Source organism: Natator depressus, chromosome 14 (assembly GCF_965152275.1).
Source record: "Natator depressus isolate rNatDep1 chromosome 14, rNatDep2.hap1, whole genome shotgun sequence".
In the NCBI taxonomy this organism is placed as follows: domain Eukaryota; kingdom Metazoa; phylum Chordata; order Testudines; family Cheloniidae; genus Natator; species Natator depressus.
This window is the reverse complement of record NC_134247.1, coordinates 36017672-36044675: the sequence shown is the minus strand read 5'-3', so window position 1 is coordinate 36044675 and position 27004 is coordinate 36017672. Positions and strand designations below refer to the sequence as shown.

Genomic DNA, 27004 nt, shown 5'->3' with positions numbered 1-27004 from the left:
CTTTCTCTCCCCCCAGCTGGGCTTGTGCCCAGGGAGAAGGGAGGGACAGTTCTCTACACAGACTCATTGCAGATGGGGGTGGCTGAGTGTTTGGCCACTTCCCTTGGCATCACCTGCTGCAGGGCAGCTTGCACCTCCGAGGAGCCCAGGGCGGGGAGCTGTTTCTGCTTCCTCAAGTGCTCGGCCTTGGTGGATACCTGGCTGTAGAGATCAGCCATGAAGGATTTCATCAGCCCCTTCGCCTTGGCCGACATGCGCACCTTCGTCATCTGCTGCAGCATCCGGAAGGCGTAGCGGGCAGGGACGCCGTTCCTCCCCAGGCCCTTCTTCCCCTGGCAGCTCTTCAGCTGCTTTGCCACTGGCTTCTGCCTCATCTGATTCCCCAGCTGGGGCTGGGGCTGGCGCTTCCCCTGCTTGGGGGCGGTCCGTGGCTTATCTTGCTGGGCCTTCTGTGTCCTCTTAATCTGGACCTTCCTCTTCCCTCTCTGGGCAGCTGCCATCTTTCCACTCTGCTCCTGCTCAGCTCAGCTCTCCCCAGCCAAATGCCACCAGCCTCCCGCCAGCTGAGATCTCATATAACAGTTAGCATGCAAATGAGGGCCCACCCTGGGCTTGCTGATTGGGTAACCAGGCTGCCACTCCAGCCAATTGCATTATGACTAGGGCTGTACAGGCCCCACTGTGCATTTGTGTGCGGCTATGTCATTTTCCCTTCCTTATGCAAATGACAGGCTTTTAAAACCCTAGGTGCTTATTGGCTGTTGGCTGATCATTCTGGCCAATGAGGTGACCCTTAGAGATTTTGCATATTAAAATTACATTAGTCACATATTAATATTATTGCACCAATCTTTTATTTTATTTGGTTGGATTTATTTTTATCATTCATTTTTTATTATTTCATGTTATCAATTACATCGTAATTGAGGTAGTGGTATTAATAATACATTATTTATTATTATTATTGTTATTATTATTATTGCAGTAGCATCGAGAAGCTCTAGCCATGGACCAGGACCCCATTGTGCTAGCTGCTATACAAACACAGCACAAAAAGATGGCCCATTGTTTTGTTTTTAGGTTCCACCCTTCATTGTTATTTCTTCTTCTCTCTCACATAACATTGGTTTAAGTGCAGAGCAACTGGACAGAATTTTCCCATGTTTTTGTTATTTGATTTCAATGGTGAAGGCTTCCCTTGCCTTAACAAGCCCCTAGGGAATGAGCTATTGCTTCAGGGTTTGTACGTTTTTTCATTTGTAATGTATAAAACCTTCCCATCCGAGTTCTCTCTAGGCACTGTATATATGTTCTAAAGCCAATGCACATAACAAATGGATAACTGTTAACTCCAGAAATGACCCTCTCATGATCAAAGCCAAGTTGCTTTCCGACTATTCGCCACACGAAAATAGCTGGCAATGAAATGGAAAGCCCTTGTTATGTGACACAGTGAGATGCTTATGTCTGTTTTAACCAACTCAAGTTTTCTCCAGAAATGTGTGTAAATACCTTTCAGGATCCGATGCTTTACACTCAACAAATCAAACATTTCGTACCGAGTGAAATGCTTATTGTCACTGAAGTCAATAAGACAATTAACTGCAGTAAACAAGCGCTTTGCTCAGTAGTAAATGGTGGTGAGATCGGACCCTTATTGTATACAGTCTTCCATTCCAGGCTGACAGAGGCCTGGAACAGAGTGTGACAGGAGAATATCTGGGATGATATAGGATCTTGGAAATGGCAAGATATTTTCATTCCTCAGATAGTGCAAAACATTACATAGACTCTGATTTTCAGAGGTTCCTAGCACTAATAGCTCCCATTGACTTCAACTGGAGTTTTAGGCGCTTGGCATTTTTGTAAACTAGATCATATAGGTCTAATTCAACTTCCTCTGGAATCATGGAAGTTTCCCATTGGAGTCAATTGGAGTTTCCTATTGACTGCTATGGGAGATGAATCAGAGCCTATATGCTACAAGACAGGAAGACAGTCTCCTTGGCCCCAATCCAGCAGAACACCTAAGCAAGTCCATAGTCCCCTTTAAATCAATGGAATTACACATGTGCTTAAAGTTATGCATGTGCTTAAGTGCTTTGATGTATCAGGGACTCCGGGACCAAGTTTTCAAAGGTATTTAGGCCCCTCACAATGCCAATAGTAAGAAAATCTAGATTTTCAAAAGTGGTTCAACATATTAGACACCTAACTGCTATTGAAATCAATGGGAGTTAGGAACCTAACTTGCTTAGGGGCTTTTGAACACCTGAATCTTTAGGCACCTTAGTACCTTTGCAAATCTGGTCCATTGTCAATAGTTTTCCATCTGCTTTGCAGGTAAGATTGCTCAGATCTGTCACAGTCTCTCAGGAACTCAAAACGGGCTGGGCTGTCTGAACAGACCACTTCTCTCTGTTGAGTTCCTTCCATTCTCAGTGTTGTTGGATGTTCTCAAATTTTAGGATAAGATTTCACAACCACCACCAAGATGAACACCTGCCCATTGTGGTTATTAAAAGGAAGTGTTGGGGCTATTATTATTGATGGGAAATGATGCTACTGCCCTTTATAGACCCAGTCACTTAATCCCCGGAAGCAAGCAGTAGCGAGGTTCTGGCAAAGAAGCCATCTCTTCCTGTTAACATTCTCATCAATTTTTACCCTCTCTTTTGAGAACAGTTACCAAGCAGATTCTAATTAACCACCTTCAGCTACACCTAATACTTCTTCTTTATGAACACCTTATCAACCCCGGTCTAGTCTGTGATAGGTCGCCCCTCTTTAAGATGCCACCTGATGTGCTGAGATACCACTGAGCCCGCCTGTTCTGCCAGCATAGGTCCCCTTTTTACCTGTCTTGCTGAGCCAGGCTCTTAAGCATCCTCCAGAACACACACAGGCAGGGCCACACCCAACTGTAGAACGACACAGACACTGAGATCAGCTCTGGGAAGACTCAGCTAAAGGGACTTGCCCCAGCACTCAGGTGCCTACCTCCCTCAATGTGCCCCCCACCCCCAATTATGAATTGCACAAACTGGGTTATATTATAAACAAGAAATAAATTTATTAACTATAAAAGATAGATTTTAAGTGGTTAAAGAGATAGCAAAGAGAACAAAAATATATTACTAAGAAAATAAAACAAAACACTCAAACTAAGCTTGTTTCACTAAAGAAACTGGTTACAAATAGTAATTTCTCACCCTAGATATTGTTGCAGACAGATTACAGAAAGTCTTGAAAGGCAGCTGCACTGGCCTGCCGCTTGAGACCTCAGGTATAATAATTTTATTAATATGATGTTGAAGTAAAAAGAAAACAGTACAGAGTTTAAGCATAGAAGTCTCTGGTTATCAGGGAATAAGGTATAGAATCACAGAATCATAGAATATCAGGGTTGGAAGGGACCTCAGGAGGTCATCTAGTCCAACCCCCTGCTCAAAGCAGGACCAATCCCCAATTAAATTATCCCAGCCGGGGCTTTGTCAAGCCTGACCTTAAAACTTCTAAGGAAGGAGATTCTACCACCTCCCTAGGTAACGCATTCCAGTGTTTCACCACCCTCCTAGTGAAAAAGTTTTTCCTACTTTTACAGATTATCAAGGGATGCAAAATTCGGTTTAGGAACGGGTGGCGTAAGGAATACATAAACTGCAATCTCCCCGATTGGGGGTAAAAGTTTAATGGGTCAAAGTACAGACATTGAGATATGGGGGTATGTTGTTCATATAATGGCTATGTTCAGGTGTGGAGTATAATGAGTGGATACGATGATGAGGATGGATTCACCCTCATTTGGTGGGATTTAATGCTCAGTGAGTTTATGGTTCCAGTTCATATGCTCCAATGGAAAAAGTCTCTCAGTCCTTTTCCCATAGTTGATGCATGATGTCGTACCGGCTCACACCTCCTGGTACTGTCGGTGGCCGGTGATGTGTTTGATGTAGATGTCCCTGGACATCGGATGGTGTCCGAGACCATGAGGCGCCGCATGAGCCATGCGTAGTGTCGACCGATCCCACAGGTCCGCAGCACACACTAGTTGCAGGGGTCCCATATTACTCACAAGCTGGACATCCTTCCAGCTTCAGCTCAACCCTTCTCCCCCAAGTTCAGTTCTTCCTTCCAGGTGTTTTTCAGTTTCTCTTTGGGTGGGGAGGCAGAGGAGAACCTTGATGATGTCACTTCCCTGCCTTATATAGCTCTTGTGTAAGGCGGGAACCCTTTGTCTTGCAGTGGAAAAACACTAGCATTCCAAAAAGTGGGTGGGTCCCGTACCAGGTGACTCGGACCCCTGTCTCTGCAGGGCTGTGACAGCCATTACTAGCAGGGCATCTGGAGCATCCACTGGAAGACTAAGCTCTTTCACAGTCCATTGTCTTTGCTAATGGGCCATCAGCCCTGTCTGGCTTTTTCATTGTTGTACCTGAAGGGCTAGTTGGGGGTGACACCCAAAGTATCCCATTTGAAATACAGATGCATAGTCAATATTCCTAACTTCAGATACAGAAATGATACAGGCATACACATTGGATAATCACATTCGGTACATAATAACTTTTCCAATGATATCTTACATGAGCTATCTTGCATAAAGTATATCTCCGTTATGCCATATCATAAGCATATTTCCATAAATAATATGAAATGGAATTGTCACATAGACCTGGTGCTGGATAAGGAGTTGTGGTTGTTGAGGGTCTCTTCCTAGTGAGGCTCCAAGGTCAGGTGTCCATTTTAGACTTTACCATGTCTACCATCAGCCTCTGATATGGTTGATCATGAGGTGTTGTGGGACCTGGCAGAGGCAGATGGAGTCACTTCTAATTGTAAATAAGGGGGGGAACCCAAAGGAACTAAAATTTGTGCTTTAGAGCTGGGGTTCTCAACCTTTCCCTCCCCCCAAATCCTATAAAAACTCCATGGCCGACCTGTGCCACAGCAACTGTTTTTCTGCCTTTTAAAGCCAGGGCCAGTGTTAGGGGGTAGCAAGCAGGGCAATTTCCCAGGGCCCCACACCACAGGGGCCCCCACGAAGCCAACTTGCTCAGGCTTCAGCTTCAGCCCCAGGTGGTGGGGCTCAGAGCCCAGGGCTTCGGCTTTCTGGGCTTCAGTGAGTCTAATGCCAGCCCTGCTTGGCGGACCACCTAAAACCTGCTCGCAGCCTCCCAGGGGGCCTCGGAGCCCTGGTTGAAAACCACTGCTTTAAAACAACTCCATTCTTTCCTTTCTTGGTGATTCCACAGAGTTGTATTGGACAGATATAAAAAGCCAGTTATAAAAAGCCAGTCAGCTGCGAACCAGCTGAGCAGCGAACAGCAGAGAGGCTAACAGAGGGAGTTTGCCTGGGAGTTTGCCTGGGGAGAGCCCACTGAGGCTTTCATCTTGCAGGCTTCTCTGAGTAGTTACTACAACTCCTGAGGAAGCTCGTAGAAGGAAGGTAATATGGATGGTGAGCGTTCAGCTGTTGTGACCTGCACAGGATGTGCCATGTTTGTCTTTCTTCCACAGGACAGAAGCGACTTTGTCTGGACAAAGTGCAGGCTGGTTTCCATATTGGAAGAGTAGGTTCAAGGTCTGGAGAAACAAGGATTGACCCTGTGTTGCATAAAAGAAACTGAAGATTTCCTGGACAGACATCAGGATATGCTTCTACGGACACAACGTTCTGAAGATTCAGAGCAGGCTGCGCAGCGGGGACAGAAGGACGGTGAAGAAATTTGGCAGCATGTGACCTCCAGAAGAAGAAAGGGGAGCGTCCATGTATCAGCCATGCAGATACAGGTAAGCAACCGTTTTCATGTTCTCTCCACAGATACTAATGCAGAGAGTGGACTAGATGATACATCTGAGGGAAGGGAACAGAAGGAGACTCCACCAATTGGAAGGCATGAGATGCACTGTCCTGGGAATGGGGGTTCCACGACCACCACTCCCAAGAGAAGGAGGCAGGTGGTGGTCGTCGGGGACTCTCTCCTCAGGGGGACTGACTCATCTATCTGCCACCCCAATCGGGAAAACTGAGAAGTCTGCTGCTTGCCAGGAGCTAGGATTCACGATGTGACGGAGAGACTGCCGAGACTCATCAAGCCCTTGGATCACTACCCCTTCCTGCTTCTCCACGTGGGCACCAATGATACTGCCAAGAATGACCTTGAGCAGATCACTGTAGACTACGTGGCTTTGGGAAGAAGGATAAAGGAGCTTGAGGCGCAAGTGGTGTTCTCGTCCATCCTCCCCATGGAAGGAAAAGGCCCGGGTAGAGACCGTCGAATCGTGGAAGTCAACGAATGGCTACGCAGGTGGTGTCGGAGAGAAGGCTTTGGATTCTTTGACCATGGGATGGTGTTCCAAGAAGGAGGAGTGCTAGGCAGAGATGGGCTCCACCTAACAAAGAGAGGGAAGAGCATCTTCGCAAGCAGGCTGGCTAACCTAGTGAGGAGGGCTTTAAACTAAGTTCACCGGGGGAAGGAGACCAAAGCCCTGAGGTAAGTGGGGAAGTGGGATACCGGGAGGAAGCACGAGCAGGAGAGCATGAGAGGGGAGGGCTCCTGCCTCATACTGAGAAAGAGGGACGATCAGCGAGTTATCTTAAGTGCCTATACACAAATGCAAGAAGCCTGGGAAACAAGCAGGGAGAACTGGAAGTCCTGGCACAGTCAAGGAATTATGATGTGATTGGAATAACAGAGACTTGGTGGGATAACTCACATGACTGGAGCACTGTCATGGATGGATATAAACTGCTCAGGAAGGACAGGCAGGGCAGAAAAGGTGGGGGAGTTGCACTGTACGTAAGGGAGCAGCATGACTGCTCAGAGCTCTGGTATGAAACTGCAGAAAAACCTGAGCGTCTCTGGATTAAGTTTAGAAGTGTGAGCAACAAGGGTGATGTCGTGGTGGGAGTCTGCTATAGACCATCGGACCAGGGGGATGAGGTGGACGAGGCTTTCTTCCAGCAACTCATGGAAGTTACTAGATCGCAGGCCCTAGTTCTCATGGGAGAATACAATCGCCCTGATATCTGCTGGGAGAGCAATACAGCAGTGCACAGACAATCCAGGAAGATTTTGGAAAGTGTAGGGGACAATTTCCTGGTGCAAGTGCTGGAGGAACCAACTAGGGGCAGAGCTGCTCTTGACCTGCTGCTCACAAACCAGAAAGAATTAGTAGGGGAAGCAAAAGTGGATGGGAACCTGGGAGGCCGTGACCATGAGATGGTCGAGTTCAGGATCCTGACACAAGGAAGAAAGGAGAGCAGCAGAATACGGACCCTGGGCTTCAGAAAAGCAGACTTTGACTCCCTCTGGGAACTGATGGGCAGGATCCCCTGGGAGAATAACATGACGGGGAAAGGAGTCCAGGAGAGCTGGCTGTATTTTAAAGAATCCTTATTGAGGTTACAGGAACAAACCATCCCGATGTATAGAAAGAATAACAAATATGGCAGGCGACCAGCTTGGCTTAACAGTGAAATCGTTGCTGATCTTAAACACAAAAAAGAAGCTGACAAAAAGTGGAAGATTGGACAAATAACCAGGGAGGAGTATAAAAATATTGCTCAGGCATGCAGGAGTGAAATCAGGAAGGCCAAACCACACTTGGAGTTGCAGCTAGCAAGAGATGTTAAGAGTAACAAGAAGGGTTTCTTCAGGTATGTTAGCAACAAGAAGAAAGTCAAGGGAAGTGTGGGCCCCTTACTGAATGAGGGAGGCAACCTAGTGACAGAGGATGTGGAAAAAGCAAATGTACTCAATGCTTTTTTTGCCTCTGTCTTCATGAACAAGGTCAGCTCCCAGACTACTGCACTGGGCAGCACAGAATGGGGAGGAGGTGACCAGCCCTCTGTGGAGAAAGAAGTGGTTCGGGACTATTTAGAAAAGCTGGACGAGCACAAGCCCATGGGGCCGGATGTGCTGCATCCGAGAGTGCTAAAGGAGTTGGTGGATGTGATTGCAGAGCCATTGGCCATTCTTTGAAAACTCATGGCGATTGGGGGAGGTCCCAGACAACTGGGAAAAGGCTAATGTAGTGCCCATCTTTAAAAAAGGGAAGAAGGAAGATCCGGGAAACTACAGGCCAGTCAGCTTCACCTCAGTCCCTGGAAAAATTATGGAGCAGGTCCTCTAGGAGTCAATTCTGAAGCACTTAGAGGAGAGGAAAGTGATCAGGAACAGTCAGCATGGATTCACCAAGGGAAAGTCATGCCTGACTAATCTAATTGCCTTCTATGACGAGATAACTGGCTCTGTGGATTAGGGGAAAGCGGTGGACGTGTTGTTCCTTGACTTTAGCAAAGCTTTTGACACGGTTTCCCACAGTATTCTTGCCAGCAAGTTAAAGAAGTATGGGCTGGACGAATGGACTATAAGGTGGATAGAAAGCTGGCTAGATTGTTGGGCTCAACGGGTAGTGATCAATGGCTCCATGTCTAGTTGGCAGCCGGTATCAAGTGGGGTGCCCCAAGGGTCGGTCCTGGGGCTGGTTTTGTTCAATATCTTCATTAATGATCTGGAGGATGGGGTGGATTGCACCCGCAGCAAGTTTGCAGATGACACTAAACTGGGAGGAGAGGTAGATATGCTGGAGGGTAGGGATAGGATACAGGGGGACCTAGACAAATTAGAGGATTGGGCCAAAAGAAATCTGATGAGGTTGAACAAGGACAAGTGCAGAATCCTGCACTTAGGGCAGAAGAATCCCATGCACGACTACAGACTAGGGACTGAATGGCTCGGCAGCAGTTCTGCAGAAAAGGACCTAGGGGTTACAGTGGACGAGAAGCTGGATATGAGTCAACAGTGTGCCCTTGTTGTCAAGAAGGCCAATGGCATTTTGGGCTGTATAAATAGAGGCATTGCCAGCAGATCGAGGGACGTGATCGTTCCCCTCTATTCGACATTGGTGAGGCCTCATATGGAGTACTGTGTCCAGTTTTGGGCCCCACACTACAACAAGGATGTGAAAAAATTGGAAAGCGTCCAGCAGAGGGCAACAAAAATGATAAGGGGACTGGAACACATGAGTTATGAGGAGAGGCTGAGGGAACTGGGATTGTTTAGTCTGCGGAAGAGAAGAATGAGGGGGGATTTGATAGCTGCTTTCAACTACCTGAAAGGGGGTTCCAAAGAGGATGGATCTAGACTGTTGTCAGGGTAGCAGATGACAGAACGAGGAGTAATGGTCTCAAGTTGCAGTGGGGGAGGTTTAGGTTGGATATTAGGAAAAACTTTTTCACTAGGAGGGTGGTGAAGCACTGGAATGCGTTATCTGGCTGGTGAATCTTGCCCATATGCTCAGGCTTCAGCTGACCGCCATATTTGGGGTCGGGAAGGAATTTTCCTCCAGGGCAGATTGGAAGAGGCTCTGGGGGTTTTTCGCCTTCCTCTGTAGCATGGGGCACGGGTCACTTGCTGGAGGATTCTCTGCACCTTAAAGTCTTTAAACCATGATTTCAGGACTTCAATAGCTCAGACATAGGTGAGAGGTTTATCGCAGGAGTGGGTGGGTGAGATTCTGTGGCCTGCATTGTGCAGGAGGTCAGACTAGATGATCATAATGGTCCCTTCTGACCTTAATATCTATGAATCTATGAACCTAGGGAAGTGGTGGAATCTCCTTCCTTTGAAGTTTTTAAGATCAGGCTTGACAAAGCCCTGGCTGGGATGATTTAGTTGGGGATTGGTCCTGCTTTGAGCAGGGGGTTGTACTAGATGACCTCCTGAGGTCCCTTCCAACCCTGATATTCTATGATTCTATGATTCTATGACACATCCTCCTTAAGGGACCTGTTTATTGTACACATGAAGACCCTAGAGGTGAGAGACTGTAAGACGTAACATCTTAGCATCTTCTGCATAATTTGGACAATACCAAAGTCGTTAGGAAGAGGAATAAATCTGGAGGAACTGGAGATGGTTGTTACAGTTCTCTAGGCTGAAAGGCTAGCCTATATCCACTCTTTTCTTAATGGTTTATAATCTTGAGTTCTTATCCTTCCAAGCCGAAAACGGAGGCCTATATGCCTTTATCATCTGTGGCTGGATATTTATTTTAAGCACTGATCAAAAAAAAAAGGATGCATTGAAAGCCCTTTGTGTTCACTCTAGCAGAAGTCTACAACTCATTAAGACTTTATCTTAAATGCTCATAGACTCATAGACTTTAAGGTCAGAAGGGATCATCGTGATCATCTAGCTAGTCTGACCTCCTGCACATTGCAGGCCACAAAACCTCACCCACCCATCCCTGTAATAGATCCCTAACCTCTGGCTGAGTTACTGAAGTCCTCACATCGTGATTTAAAGAGAATCCACCATTTACACTAGTTTAAACCTGCAAGTGACCCATGCCCCGTGCTGCAGAGGAAGGCGAAAAACCCCCAGGGAGGGGCTCTGCCAATCTGACCCAGGGGAAAATTCCTTCCTGACCCCAAATATGGCAATCAGTTAGACACTGAGCACGTGGGCAAGACCTGCCAGGCAGACACCTGGGAAAGAATTCTCTGCAGTAATTCAGAACCCTCCCCACCTGGTGTCCCATCACCAGCCATTGGAGATATTTGCTCCTAGCAGTCGCATACTGGCTACATCATGCCATTGTAGATACTCCCATCATACCATCCCCTCCATAAACGTAGCAAGCTCCATCTTGAAGCCAGTTAGCTAAAACATAAAGCACTCCCCCCATTCCCATATAAAGGAAACATTTAGCAACAGAAATTGCTGCTAAAATCCTGTTTATTATAATGCCAAGATGACCTTAATTTCTCCCCTTAGGATAACATCTCATTGGCAATCCTTTCATTTAGAATGTTCGCAAATCTCTTCCCTCAGACTCTTTCAGTGAAGCAATGCAGAGAAGACAGTCTCCATCCATCACGGAAAGTACCGCTTGCAAATTCAAGGTGCAGCATGAGAATCTTTTTTTCCCAGGTGTGAAAAGTCTTTGGTGCTGGTTCAGGATAAACTCTTTTCTTCTGATGAAGAATGGTATTTTTCGCAATGTTTGATGATCCCATTGTGTCAGGATGCTGCATGACCCTCTCTCATTCATAATCATGGAGATTCCACTTTTGATTCCATCTCTGCTCTAGCTCAGCTTCCTGCATGAAGAATTGCTGTACACAGGGCTGGTCCCTCAGCAAAGGGCAAAGTGCAGCTTTTCTGGTCATCTCGAAGGCAATGATAGATCTTTAATCAGGCAGGCATTAGGGTCTCTCAGGCTGGTGTTTGCTCCTCTCCCTTCTCCCTTCTTGCTCTTTCTCTTACCCCTGCCATGGTGTAGGGCCTTAGGGCGAAAGGAAAGAGAATGTTTCTCTAACGAGACTTGCTGTGGATGGAGGTGGTGGAATAATTGGCAACATTCCCCTTCATCACCTTCTCCAGAGCGGCTTGCACCTCTGAGGTGCTGATGAAAGACCCGCGTCTCTTCTTTCTCCTGCGGTCAGCCTCCGTGAATACTCCGCTGTAGAGACTGCACATGGAGGAGTTCATCAGTCCCGTGGCTTTGGCCGACATGCGCCGATTTCCCCGCTGCAGCTGACCCATCATCTCAGAGATATACAAAGCAGAAAAACGCCTCTTCCCCCGGCTTTTCCTCAATCGCTTCAACACCGGCTTCCACCTGCCTTGCTGGGGCTGGGACGTTTTCCGCTTGGGCTGTGGCTTCTGAAGCATCGTCTGCTGGGTCTTCTGCCTCCTCCGGATCTGGGCCTTCTTCTTTCTTGTCTGGGCAGCAGCCATTGCTCTCCACCCTGCTCTCTCCAGCTCAGTTCTCAGCCTGCAGTGGCTTCGCATCAGCTGTACTCCTATATAGTGACAGGCATTCAAATGAGGCACTGACCCTGTGCCCAGTGATTGGCTCATTAGGACAATGGCCTTGTTAGCCACACTGTAATGGTGATCCTCGTAATGAGGGACTCAAATTCACTCCTTCTCATATGAAAATGAAGGAAATTGTAGCATTCCACATGCTCACCGGCTTTTGGTAGGATGAGTACGGCAATTAAGTTGCTATGGCAATTTTTGTGGAGTATATTAGGGGCAAGCTGCCAATTAGCTGATTGTTTAATAGAATTTATTATTTTAATATTTACAGTAGAACCTCAGAGTTACAAACCCCAGAGTGACGAACTGACCAGTCAACCACACACCTCATTTGGAGGTGGAAGTACACAATCAGGCAAGAGAGATGAAAAAAGCCCAAATACTATACAGTGCAATACTGAGTTAAATGTAAACTACTAAAAAAATACAGGGAAAGCAGCATTTTTATTCTGCATAGTAAAGTTTCAAAGCTGCATTAAGTCAATGTTCAGTTGTGAACTTTTGGGGGGAAAAAACCATAACTTTTTGTTCAGTGTTTCGAACATTTCAGAGTTTCGAACAACCTCCATTTCTGAGCTGTTCATAACTCTGAGGTTCTACTGTAAATGTTATTATTTTACTACCACCAATAAGTATCATTACGTTTTTTCTTTATTCATTTTCATCATGGCATTATTTTTATGAGCTATTGCTGTGTATTTATTGAGCCAGGATCTCCACTGACATAAATTGACACATGCAGCGTTGCTGTCGCCAGGTTGGTCCCAGGATATTAAAAAGACGAGGTGGGTGAGGTAATAACTTTTATTGGACCAACTTCTGTTGGGGAGAGAGACAAGCTTTCACAGAGATCTTCTTCAGGTCTGGGAAACAACTCATGGCATGTCTACATGTACAGCACTGCTGCGACTGTGGCATTTTACTACTATGCCAATAGGAGAGCTTCTCCCACCGGCATAGTTAACCCACCTCTGCAAGAGACAATAGCTATTTCAATGGGAGAAGCTCTCCTGTTGACATAGTGCTGTCAACACCAAGGTTTAGATCGGTATAACTACATCGCTCATTGGTTTGGATTTTTCAAACTCTTGAGCAATGTAGTTATACCGATGAAAGCTTGTAGTGTAGATCTGGGGTTAGACTGTCATTGCTAAATGCAAGGCGAAAGAGATTGTTTAGCATAAGTAATTAACACATTTCAAGGGACCATTCAAGGTGAAGTGGCCCGTTAACACCCCTCCAGTCATAGGCCAGGTGTACGCTACACTTTCTTCGGTATACTTCGCTCAGGGGTGTGAAAAATCCACACCCCTCAGTGACGTAATTTTACCGACCTTAGCCACCCCATGTAGACAGCGCTAAGTCAGTGTGATTTTTCCCACGCGTGAGTGACATAGTTATACCACTATAGGTCTGTAGTGTAGACTTGGCCTTAGTTTCCCAGACGTGAAGAAGAGCTCTCTGTAAGCTCAAAAGCTTGTCTCTCTCCCCAAAAGAAGTTGGTCCAATAAAAGATATTACCTCCCACCGCCTTGTCTCTATAAATTGACACAGCTCCATTGATTTCATCGGAACTACACTTCCACCCACTGAGAACCTGGCCTATTATTGGTAGTACATATCTTCTTCATTGGTGCCACTGGCTTTAAAAAATCCCTAAGGGACTGTGCCAGGTCTTCAGGGTTTTTATTACTTATGCCCTGTTCTTTTATGAAAGAGTACCAAGTAATCCACTGAAAGCCCCCAAGATCTTGCAGTGGAAGACACTAATTTTGCACTGAGCTCCACTTCTGCAGGCCCTGGCAACATGCAGAGTCATCGGGGATCTGCATGGGCACAGAAGCCTCTCTGCAGAGAACTCCTTACAAGCTCAGGGCCCACAATTTTGGCGAGACACAATGGTTAGGGGTGGCAAAATATTAAGGAAGACACAGGGTTGAGGATTGTAAATTTATTTCTGATGTCCCAATTGAACCCATCAAAGCTCTCTGTGAAAATGCATATATGCATAATGTAATCCCCCCAAAATACATAACAAGTGAGCAAGTCACACCCTCAGAAAAACTCCACCTCCGGTTTAAAGCTAACTAAAACCCGGATCCTCAAAGATATTTAGAAGCCTAACTTGTGGGAGTTAAGCACCTAAATACCTTTGAAGATTTGGGCCTAAATTAGAATGGCCAGGTGTCCAGTTTTCTACCTGAAAGTCTGGTTGAAAAGGGGACCTGATGGTGTCTGGTCATATCTACCCACTGGACACCCAAAGTCCAGTTACTGCAGAGGTGGGAGGCATCGAGTCATCATCCACACCAGCCACTACTCAGCCACGGCCACCTCCTACCTGCATCGGGTGGCTGCAGCTCCCAGGCCCGGCTCTACAGGTGAGTCCCTCCCGACCCATCCAGGGAGGGGGTGAGAGGGGAAAAGTAGTGAGAGATGGAGGGAGGGGGAAAGAGAAGCGAATGGGGGCAGGGCCTCAGGGGGAAAGGGCAGGGCAGGAGTGGAGCCTCGGGGGAAGGGGTGGAGCAGGGTGGGTCCTCAGGGGGAAGGGGCGGGGCTCGGGTGGTTCCAGCACTCCTGCTGGAGTGTCTGGTTTTTAAATATTACAAAGTTGGTAACCCTAGCCTAAATTCCTAGCATTCCTCCTGAGGAAATAGCTGGAGACCAAACCATTTTCCTTCCAACACACTGTGAGATGATTTTTGCTGCTAGCATATCTTCTTTGTGCTTCACTAGCACCTCAAAACCCTCACCGAGATTGTGCAGGACATTGCACACGTCCACAGGAAAAGAACATCTCTGCCTCAGAGAGCTTCCCATCTAAGTGGACAAGGCAATGACAATCTTCATTTTACAGATGAGGAAGAGGAAGCACAGAGAGACGAAGGGCCAGGTTTTCAGAGCTGTTCGGGCACATCACGATGAAGATAGGTGCGCAATAGGATTTTGAAAAAGCACCTTGGCCATTTAGACTCCTAACTCATATTGAAATCAATGAGAATTAGGCCCCTGACCTGCTTAGGTGCTTTTGAACTTGCCTGTCTGCATCTTTCGGCACCTAAATACCTTTGTAAGTCTGGCCTGCTAATGTGTCTGGCTTTAGTCCTAGGAATGTCCGACGACCTGCAATGAGGTCTTTGGCTCATGATCTCCTCCTGGAGATGCACAGAGGTCAAGCGTCCCTACCCACTTCATTCAGTCTCTCAGCAGCGTTTCGTATGGATGACCAGGCATCACTAGAACTGTTCCATGAGACATGGCAGCAGCAATGGGAACTGAATGACAATGGCTCCATTCTTTACCTTCTGGGAGGTCTCACAGGATTGCAGCTAACTCATCCCTTTCATGGTCTCCAGCATGGATCCATGTTCTGACCCCTCTTATTTAATGAGTCTATGAAGACGGAAGAGGAAATTGGGAGATGTTTGGGGTTGAACAAACTGCCAGAATGCAAGAGATACTCAACTCTACTTCTCCTGTTGGTCAAACTAAAATTCTTCTTCCTCCTCGTTCTCTCAGGATCAGGTCCTCAGCTTGCGTAAATCAACAGATAGGGCCCTTCATTTTCGGTTTTTATCTTATTTAATTTTGGGGGGAATTTATCTGTGTTTATTACTACAACAACAAAAACAGGTGAAAATCTGGCCAAAAACTATTCATAATTTTTCTGGGTAAACATCGGGGTTTATTTTGGTGGACAGAAGGACAGATTTTCATTTTCTTCCCATTTTAGTGTGTCAAAACTTTAATCTGTTATCTGCTTGAAATGTGGATATGGTGGGCGTGCAATTCATCAGTACGTTCAGATGCGCGCACACTTCAGAGCTTGCGTGAGTGCCTGTTTATTGTTGCATCTTCTAGACTAATACATAGTCTTACTTCAAGAGGCAGCTTTGCATATACATTCTGTGGCAGAGCTCCTTCTCTGCCTTGGTGGGTTCCGTGCTTCCTCTTAGCAGCGGGCTGGGGAATTCCTTTCTCCCTGGGAATTTCCCCACGCCCATGGGTTTACTGTCTGCACCTTGTTGGAACAGGGGTTCCTGCCGGCCTCCCTGACAGGGGAGTGGGAGGGGAGCCTCTTTGTCTCTGGTAGCTTCTCTGGGTGTAGTGGTAAAAATCAGTTAAAACTGAAAATGAAGGGGTTTATCAACAGAGCATCACTAAAGCTAATAGACCTATTCCAATTAAATCGAACTGAGGACCTTGCCCTTCTTTTCTTGCAGAGATTGGATCCTGGGTGAGTTTCACCTGGCTTCAGATTAATACAGGTATGAGTAGGAAAATATTGGAAGGAAATTAAATATGGAGCTGTTCTTTGTATGTACTGGTTGTGCCCACACTTTGTCTGATTAATTTAAAATCTGGGTATTTTATTAGTCCCTTAATAAACCCTCAATTCCCAGGGGAAAGTGGTGGCCTAAATGGATTAACATTTTAGCTAGGTATCAGAGGGGTAGCCGTGTTAGTCTGGATCTGTAAAAGCGGCAAAGAGTCCTGTGGCACCTTATAGACTAACAGACGTATTGGAGCATAAGCTTTTGTGGGTGAATACCCACTTCGTCAGATGCAGGTTAATTCACTGTTAATCTGTGGCAAAGAGAAAGGCCTTAAAGCAGTTAATAAAATTGTTCCTTGTTTCAACACAAGAAAATCCCACAATTCTTAGTCATTAGTTGTATATTAAATTGGGAAGCACAGTCTATCCCATCCTTACTCCTTAAGATAGAGGAAACCCATGACACCAAAAAGTGCTGCTAAAATCCTGTTTTATTATAACGCCAAGACGATTATTTCATTTCCCTTAGGACAGCGCCTCTCATACAGTCCTTTCAGTTCAACTGATGCCAGCTCTTTCTAGCCAGTCTCTCATTTACAGTGATGGAAAGTGTTTGGTTCATTAAATCCACAGCCAGTGTGTTGGTTTCTATTTTTCCAGTGATGGAAATTGACTCACTGGCTCAGTCCAGAGATAAGAGTCTCCTCTTCCAAACTGTGATGGTCTCACTGAATCAGGCTGCAGTGGAATGGTCTATCAGGCTCCGGTATGGAAAGTCTTGCACTGATTCAGTCTCTCATAGTCTCTCGTGAAGAATTGCTGGGGGAGAGGTTGGTCCCTCTGGCAGAATGCGGGTTGTTTGGGGGTTTTTTGGCATGTCTAAAGCAACATCAGTTCTTTAATCAGGAGGGTGCTGAGGTGTCTCAGGCTGGTGTTTGCTCCTCTCCCTTCTCCCCTCTTGTTCTTTCTCTGATCCCAGCCAGGAGGCACCCAAGGGAGAGGGAGAGGGATGTTGCTCTAGTGACACCTCTTCGAGACTGGGGTGGCCGAGCGCCTGACCCGTTTCCTCGGCATCACCTGCTGCAGGGCGGCTTGCATCTGCGAAGGGCCGATCATGGGGCGACGGCTCTGCTTCCTCAGCTGCTCAGCTTGTGTGGACACCTTTTTGTAGATGTTGTTGATGAAGGAGATCATCAGCCCTTTGGCCTTGTTTGACAAGCGCCTGGTGTCCCGTTGCAACCGCCTCAGCATCTTGGTGTTGTACGAGGCGGGGGAGGGCTTCTTTCCACGGGGGCTTTTCCCACACTTCCCCACTGGCTTCCGCCTGGCCTGCCTCCTTTGCTTGTCCTGGGACTTCCTCTGCTTGGCCTGGGACTTCCTCCCATAGTGCTGTCTCCCACAAGTCTGGGCCTTTTTCCTCCCTCTCTGGGCAGCAGCCATTGCTCTGCTTTCACTTAGCTCAGCTCAGCCCCTTGGCCTGGAAATGCCGCTGACCTCCCTCCTGCTGTACTCATATACAGTGACAGACATTCAAATGAGGGGCCGACTCTGAGCCCAGTGATTGGCTGGCAGGAACCACGCCCCCAGCTGGTCACAATGGGATGATATCAGTACAGACCTATGCATTTCATAATGGGCAACCCTGGGCCATTTCCTCCCTTATGGAAATTAAAGGGATGGTAATATGCCTCCTGCTGATTGGGCAGTGGCAGGCTGGTTAGGACAATTAGATTGCTTTATTATTAATTATATTTATTCATTATTCATTTTTATTATTTTATTATTTTATAATAGATTCCAGCTATGTTTTAGCTGATTGTTATTTACAACTGGTTCATTCTTATTTGGCTGTTCTTATTTTAGTCCATTTACAATCATTATTTTTATGTATATGGTTTATCAAGCTTTTTCCCTTTGGTTCTAAGTCCATTACAAACTGTTCCTAGGAGACTGCACCCCCTTTTCAGGCTTCACATTATTATTCCCTTATTATTCACTTTTATAAAAGTGTTGTGACATACCTTGGGGGAGCGGCTTGTAACCCCCATATTCCTCATCTGTATACAATTGTGATATTGCATATAAAGCATGCCATGTGAGGTATCAGGGAAAAGGTTATGATCTGCAGAAAGTCATTTCTCTATCCATACATGTATATCATTAATGTCTATGAAGTTATGAGAATTGTATTGTATGGTTGTCAGTAAAACAAGCTGTAAGTTGGGGAATCAGCCAGATATTAGCTCCCCAGAGGCAACAGCAAGAAAAGTAACCAACACCCAGGCAGGGTGTCAAACAACCCATCAATAGCCATTGTCCAGCAAGGGAGGTACAATGCAATGACTCACCTGCATGAAGCCACAACAGGGGAATTGCTCAACCTTGCCTGGAGACTCAGGGTTAGTCTACACTGGCAACGTTAAAGCGCTGCCAAGGCAGCGCTGCCACAGCAGCACTTTAATGTGGCTTGTGTAGTCATGGCAGAGCGCTGGGAGAGAGCTCTCCCAGCGCTCTAAAAATCCCACCTCCACGAGGGGTGTAGCTCCCAGCGCTGGAAGCGCGGCTTTTTTTTCACACCCCTGAGCGAGAAAGTTGCAATGCTGTAAAGTGCCAGTGTAGACAAGCCCTCAGTAATGCCCCCAGACATGTCTAGACTTGTGTGTTCCCCAAGCACATGGGACTGAGGGTATAAAACAGAGCACAGCAGGCCCATGCTTTACCTTTCTCCTGCCCCCATCTATGCTGCAAGCAACAAGGACACTGAAGACTTGAGACTCCAACAGAGGAGACTGGCCCAGATTTCAAGGGTGAATTCTGTATACTAAGCACTGCAATATCCAATGGGGTGAGAAAAACTGCTTAATCTAGTTGTTGCCCAATCTAATAAGGTTGAGAGTTTAGACTGAGTGCTTATATTTTATTTCTTTTGGTAACTAACTATGACCTTTTGCCTCTCATTTATAATCACTTAAAATCTATCTTTTGTAGTCAATAAATTTGTTTAACTGTTTATCTTTACCGGTGAGTTTGCCTGAAGTGTGTGGCAAATCTGCTCAGGTTTGCAAAGGCTGGTGTATGTCCACTTTTCATTGATGAAGTGGTGAACCAATTAATAAATTTTCACTGCTCGTCTTGAGCAGTGCAGATGGTATATTCCTGAGGTACAGTGCAGGGAGCTGGGGGGATTCGGCCAGAGCCTTTCTCTGTGTGATTCATGCAATCTGTTTGGGGGTGGGGGATGACACATGCGGTTGTGCTGAGTGATAATAGCACCTGGAGGGGTTGGCTGCTGGTCACTAGCAAGGCACTGTGAGAGACAGCCCAGGCTGGAGAGAGTTGAGGGGGCACGGTGGTCCCACAGTCCCAGGCTGCACCCCAGGAATCCCATCACAAGCAATTCTAAGCAATTCGCAGCAATGTGTGCACTATGTTTGTCACCCATGTTCAAATAAGATGCATTCAAAGTGGAACAGGTGCAAAGAAGAGCTACCTGGATGATCAAGGGAAATCTTATGAGATGAAACTAAATGAGCATGGCTTGTTTAGCCTACCAAACCGAAGCCTGAGAGAGGGTCTGATTGCTCTCTCTAAATATATCTGGGGTCGGGGGGGACACCAGGGAGGGAGAAGAGCTGTCCAAGCTAAAGAACAATCTTGGCAGAAGAACAAATGGGAATAAACAAGCTATGAATAAATTTAGTCTGGAACTTAGAGGGTGTCTAACCATCAGATGAGCCAGGTTCCAGAACATCATCTCAGTAGGGGTATTGAGGACAAACAACCTAAAAATGGAGCTTGATAAATTTATGAATGGGATTATATAATGGGGTGGCAGGAGACTGGACTTGATGACCCTTCCTGGCCTACGTGCCTAAGACATGGAAAGCTTTTGTCCCTGTCCCAGCGGTTTTATAATCTAAGGCCCCAGATCCACAATGAGCTCCATGTACACAGTCCCCATGCACCAGCTTTGTAGTCAGTAGCTCACACCAGGTTCCCTACAGGATCAAGGTCAGCATACCTATTGCCACTAGCTCCAGCCTTCTGTCCTAGAGGAACCGGCAAGTCTTTCACCCCAGCCTGGAGACACTTCACCTGGCAGAGTTGAGGATAGTAGGAAGGATGCAGTCTCCAAGCTTGCCCCCTTGTGGCATAGTGCGTCTCTGCAGTCCCCTGCCTCTGTTTCTCCTCTGGTTCCTGGGAATAATCCACTCACAGCCAAAAGTCTTTAAAAACCATATTCCCCTTCTCTTGGGTTCTGACTTATTTTGCTCCCTGCTCCCAGCTCCCAGCTCTCAAAAGAGCCCCCTTTTTATCCACCCCTAGGTCCAGGTCTCCACAGCCCTCCTTCTGGGATTGTGTCCGGCAGAGCCACCTGCCCAGTCATCTGACCACTGCCTTTTTCCTGCTCAGGTGGATTTAATAACCCCAAATACCTGTCTGGGATGGCTGAAAAAAGGGTACTTTGCCCCATCCACTCTACGAGGGTCCTTATAGGAACAATAGCCGGGGTTTGCCTATACATTCCCCTTCCCAGACAATAACTATTCCTCAGGACCATCTACCTCTTGGCCACAGTCCATTTTGTTTTTTCCACACACATGGGACGAGGTAACTGGCCTCTTGAGCTACCTCTTCTGGCCTTAAAGGGCCAGTGCCCCTTACCAGGCTAAATTGCTGAACATCAAAGGTGAAACCGCTCCTTTTCAGAGAGGGTGTGATCTATGTGCAGAAAACAATTTACAGTGAAATGCTACCTTCCAAAGTGGAAAAGGTTTTCTCCCTGGAGCAAAATGAAAACAAGCAAGGATCCCAACGACCTTGGAGGCTCTGCTTTATGTGAAGGCCCAAGGGCTATCTATTAATCCACTGAAGGTTCATCATGCAAGTCTCTCAGCTCCCCACCAGCCTGCTCAGGGAAGAAATATATTCTCCCATACTGATTCCAATTCCAAAGCAGCATAGCTATCACCCTTCCTCCCCCATCCTGAGACTGGAATTTAGTTTTCAGATGGCTGATGGGGCCTCCCTGGAGAGACATCCCTAGAAAACATTTTTTTTTAATTGGCATTCTTCATTGCAATAAGATCAGAAATGAAGGGAGAACTAATGAGCCACAAGCCCTGATGGATGATCTTCCATATATTATATCCACAAGGACAAAATGGTGCTCAGACCTCCACTAGCTTTCTGCCCAATGTAGTTTCTGACTTCCACCATACTCAGTATAGGTCTGTCTGTGTTCTTCCCTGGACTCCATCACCACCCAGGGGAAGTACATCTCCCTATGTCAGAGAGCTCTTTATAGCTCCTGGGGAAAGATGCCGAGGAGAACCAAGCTGTCCATACAGAGGCTGTATAAATTAGATCTGAGCAAATAATGAATTTGCTAGTTCCTCACAATTCTGAAATATTGGGGAAAAAATCATTTTGAGGAGAACAGAAAATGAATTTTTAGTTTGACTTTTCGGTGAATTGGAAAGTTGGGGTATAACGCTGTATGGAATATGGGAGACACTTTATAATATTGTTAATAACAATATTATAAAATTGCAAGGAATCTGACCAGATATGCTGTGTAAGATATCTGTGAAAATGCTATGATTTGCCCTGTATGATAATCTTGTTTATATGTTTGTATCCCCTTAGTATTGTGAGTTATAGATCTGTAGGGTATATCTGTATTTCCAAACTTGTGCTGTGTATCTGGATGACACCCCCAGACAGACTGGCATCAGCACTTTTTGGAGAGTGTTGGGGACAACTTCCTGATGCAACTACTGCAGGAACCAACCATGGGCCATTCTCCTCTTGACCTGCTGCTCACAAACGGGGAAGAATTGGGAGGGGAACTAGAAGTGGGTGGCAACCTGGGCAGCAATGACTCTGAGATGGTTGATTTCAGGATCCTCACAAAAGGAAGAAAGGAGAGCAGCAAAATACAGACCCTGGACTTCAGAAAAGCAGACTTTGACTCCCTTAGGGAACTGGTGTGCAGGATCCCCTGGGAGGCTAATATGAGGGGGAAAGGAAGCCAGGAAATCTGGCTGTATTTTAAAGAAGCCTTATTGAGGGCACAGGAACAAACCATCCCAATGTGCAGAAAGAATAGCAAATATGGCAAGTGACCTGCTTGGCTTAACAGAGAAATCTTTGGTGAGCTTAAACACAAAAAGGAAGCTTACAAGAAATGGAAACTTGGACAGATGTCTAGGAAGGAGTATAAAAATATTGCTTGAGTATGCAGGGGTGTAATCAGGAAGGCCAAAACACAACTGGAGTTGCAGCTAGCAAAGGATGTGAAGGGTAACAAGAAGGGTTTCTACAGGTATGTTAGCAACAAGAAAAAGGTCAGAGAAAGTGTGGAACCCTTAATGAATGGGGGAGGCAACCTAGTGACAGATGATGTGGAAAAAGCTGAAGTACTCAATGCTTTTTTTACCTTGGTCTTCACAGACAAGGTCAGCTCCCACACTGCTGTCCTGGGCAACACAGTATGGGGAGGAGATGAGCAGCCCACAGTGGTGAAAGAACAGGTTAAGGACTATTTAGAAAAGCTGAACACGCACAAACCCATGGGTCCAGATCTAATGCATCCAAGGGTGCTGAGGGCATTGGCTGATGTGATTGCAGAGCCAATGGCCATTACCTTTGAAAACTCATGGCGATCAAGGGAGGTCCCAGACGATTGGAAAAAGGCAAATATAGTGCCCATCTTTAAAAATAGGAAGAAGAAGAAGAAGAAGAACCCAAGAAACTACAGACTGGTCAGCTTCCCCTCAGTCCCTGGAAAAATCATGGAGCTGGTCCACAAGGAAACCATTTTGAAGCACTTGGAAGAGATGATAGTGATCAGGAACAGTCAACGTGTATTCACCAAGGGCAAGTCATGCTTGACCAACCTGATTGCCTTCTATGATGAGATAATTGGCTCTGTGGATATGGGGAAAGCAGTGGGCATGATATATCTTGACTTTAGCAAAGCTTTTGATACGGTCTCCCACAGTATTCTTGCCAGCAAGTTAAAAAAGTATGGATTGGATAAATGGACAATAAGGTGCATAGAAAGCTGGCTAGATTGTTAGGGTCAATGGGTAGTGATCAACGGCTTGATGTCTAGTTGGCAGCCGGTATCAAGCGGAGTGCCCCAGGGGTCGGTCCTGGGGCCGTTTTTGTTCAATATTTTTATTAATGATCTGGAGGATGGAATTGATTGCACCCTCAGCAAGTTCACAGATGACACTAAGCTGGGGGGAGAGGTAGATACGCTGGAGGGTAGGGATAGGGTCCCGAGTAACCTAGCCAAATTGGAGGATTGGGCCAAAAAAAATCTGATGAGGTTCAACAAGGATAAGTACAGAGTCTAGCAGTTAGGAAGGAAGAATCCCATGCACCGCTACAGGCTGGGGACCGACTGGCTAAGCAGCAGTTCTGCAGGAAAGGTCGTGGGGCTTACAGTGGATGAGAAGTTGGATATGAGTCTGCAGTGTGCCCTTGTTGCCAAGAAGGCCAACGGCATATTGAGCTGCATTAGTAGGAGCACTGCCAGCAGATTGAGGGACATGATTATTCCCCTCTATTCAGCACTGGTGAGGCCACATCTGGAGTATTGTGTCCAGTTTTGGGGCCCCCACTACAGAAGGGTTGTGGACAAATTGGAGAGAGTCCAGCAGAAGGCAATGAAAATGATTAGGGGACTGAGGCCCATGACTTTCAAGGAAAGGCTGAGGGAACTGTGCTTGTTTAGTCTGCAGAAGAGAAGAGTGGGGAGGGATTTGATAGAACTCTTCAACTACCTGAAGGGGGGTTCCAAAGAAGATGGAACTCGGCTGTTCTCAGTGGTGGCAGAGGACAGAACAAGGAGCAATGGTCTCAAGTTGCAGTGGGGGAGGTCCAGTTTGGTTATTAGGAAACACTATTTCACTAGGAGGGTGGTGAAGCACTGGAATGGGTTATCTAGGGAGGTGGTGGAATCTCCATCCTTAGAGGTTTTTAAGGCCCAGCTTGACAAAGCACTGGCTGGGATGATTTAGTTGGTGTTGGTCCTGTTTTGGGCAGGGGGTTGGCCTAGATGACCTCCTGAGGTCTGTTCCAACCCTAATCATCTATGATTCTATGGCCCATCAAGGATCATCAGCTGGACAATGAACCCATTGAAAAGCTAGGGACTACACCTTATGACTCAGCAAGGCAAGTAAGGGCATGCCTATGGACAGAACTCTAAGGCTTTTCCAGGCCTATGTTTGGGACACAGGAAATACAAGCCACATGGCAAAGGGAATATAAAAGGAAGCTGCATTATCTCCATTTTGTGTTCATTCCTGCTTCTTACCTATGGAGTAACTTTTCTACAAACTGAAGCTCTGAACAAGGACTGAATGATCCATCCAAGCTGTGGATGTGTTCCAGAGTAGAGTTACCATACGTCCATATTCTCCCGGACATGTCTGGCTTTTTGGTTCTTAAATCGCCATCCAGGAGGAATTTTAAAATATCTAAAAACGTCTGGGATTTTGCCATTATTATTTTTCCCTAAAGAAGAGTTGATCATTCAAGAAAGAGAGTGAATGTCGATCACCCAAGTGAGTGTCCTCTTTTTCCCCCTAGCTCCCAGCGCTTGCACCACAAAACAGCTGTTTTGCGTGGCTGGGAGGGGGAACGCGGCACGCTCAGGGGAGGAGGCAGAGCAGGGGCGGGGATTTGGGAAGGGGTCCAATGGGGCAGGGAGGGGTGGAGTTGGGACGGGGACTTTGGGGAAGGGGTTGGAATGGGGGCGGGGAAGGGGTGGAGTTGGGGCAGGGCCCGGGATGGCGGGGCACAATCAAGTACCCCCCTCCTCCCTGGTGGAGTGTCCTCTTTTTTGAATGTTCAAATATGGTAACCGTAATCCAGGGGGACTTTCAAGCCAGCAACTCACCAATGCTGATAAGAACCTGATATATGGACTTTGAAGTCTCTGTATGTATCTGATTGCTTGACCATTTAACAACTTTCTTCTTGTTCTTTCTTTTTTCCTTATAATAAACCTTTAGTTTTAGATACTAAAGGATTGGCTGGCAGCGTGGTATTTTGGGTGAGATCCAAACTAATATTGGCTGGTAATGTGGCTGACCCTTTGGGGTCAGAAGAATATTTCCTGTAGTGAGCAGAGTTTTTAAATAACTTCTCACTGTACTGGATCTAGGTGCTGACTGGGAGCCAGAGAACTGGAACGCAATAAAGGTGGCTATGTGATTTCTTTTTCAGCTTCTAGTGTGCGGGATCAGGAGCACAGTTTGTGACTGGTCAGTGAGTTTAACTTCAGTGTTAACCACCAGTTTTGGGAATATCTGCTCTCCGTTTTGCAGCCTGCCCTGACCTTGGCATTTTCAGTGCGGGCTGCTGCCCCAGGCATCCCAAGTCACACGGGGAAAAACATTGTTTCAGATCAAAGGAAATGCTTTGTTTGACTCATAGCAAAACATTTCCATTTCCACCATTGTAAAACATGTTTGATTTTTTAAAAATAAAATTAAAGCACATTTTGAAATGAAATGTCGTTTTGAACTGAAAAGACAAAATAAAGCCAAATAAACTCCTCCCAAAATATTTTTTTGGGTGTAGGGGTTTTTTTTAACCAGTATAATTTAGCAAAATCAGCACAATTTTGCAAAACATTTCTGTGTCAATGAATCCACATTTTTCAGACACACAAAAGTTTTGTGCCAAAAATCTCACCCAGGTCTAGTCTAAATTGGCTGAGTATACACAGAGTATACACACCGCTAGTACCAGTGCATGCCAGGTTAAGATGCCATTCAACTTGGGCCACTGAAGGATCTGTGTCATCCTCAAGGGCACCTTTGCAAAGCAGCAACCTAGATGGGTGTGTACTTTCATGGACCATACCTCTTAGACTTAGCATTGTCTTCTATCTCACCCATCCTTTTTGTAGGCTTTAGTTTGAATACAGAGTCTATAGGTCTTGCTGTGTCACGCTGCCTCTGGGTTCGGTGTGATTGAACACCCATCAATTGCAGACATGACTTTCAGCCTAGGACCTGGCTTTGGTGTTTCTTCAATTGTATTTTTGTTCTTTTCTTTTTAGGGTGGACTCCTTTTGCTTTGTCAGGGCTGTTGTCTGCATCTTCAGCCATTGGTGTTTACACTTTATTTCATCAGGGCAGGCTGGGGCTGGAGGTTGATTCCATCATCCATACATACCTCATTCACACATCTAAACTACACTAATAAGATTACAGCAGGGTTTTGCAAAAACGAAGTGAGCATTTTAAAATGGAGTTTGGGAGAAGTTAAAATGGAGTTTGGGTTACAACATGGACAAGTGTTAGGAATGGCAAACAGTGAGCAGAAGTTACCATGTTGAAGCAGTGCAAGTTTCAGTGATTTAAGCAGCAACTGGATTGAAAGTGAAACTCAATTAGCCAGTTATTGGAGAACCTGGTTTTTGGAATGAATGTAGTTTCATTCATAATACTTTACTTATGAAGTTATATTAATAAAGTGAACAATTAAAAGCAATTTCATTGACCAGTTCTACACTTGTCACCCAGTTCGTCTGGCTTCAATTTCCAGCCCGCGTCGTCCTTTTCTCAGGTCTTCTCCTGCTTTTCCCACAGCACTTGCAGTGTTCCAAAGTCGGGAGAGGAGAGGAGAAGAGCTCTGTCATCCTGCTGAGGGCTCTGTGGTGCAATGGAAAGTGTGTTAGACTTCTAAACGCTTGCCTTTGGTAGGTTATTGCATGGGACAGTCATTCAAAGGTTGTGGGTTCACATCCCACCAGAGTCATTTTAGCTGCTCCCTGGCCACCACTGTGGCTTTTACACAATAGGCAGCCAATTGAGACCAAGACCAGGGCTGAAAGGTGCATCTGGTTACCAGTAGGTCGAAG

General features: G+C 46.2%; 1 protein-coding gene across 1 annotated transcript; it reads right to left on the bottom strand.

The window, feature by feature from the left end:
• Positions 1-11327: 11327 nt before the first annotated feature.
• On the bottom strand, positions 11328-11753 carry LOC141998870 (H2B.U histone 2-like). The gene has a single exon (XM_074971844.1). The coding sequence runs from the start codon at positions 11751-11753 to the stop codon at positions 11328-11330; it is 426 nt and encodes a 141-aa protein (XP_074827945.1).
• Between the last annotated feature and the right edge of the window lie 15251 nt (positions 11754-27004).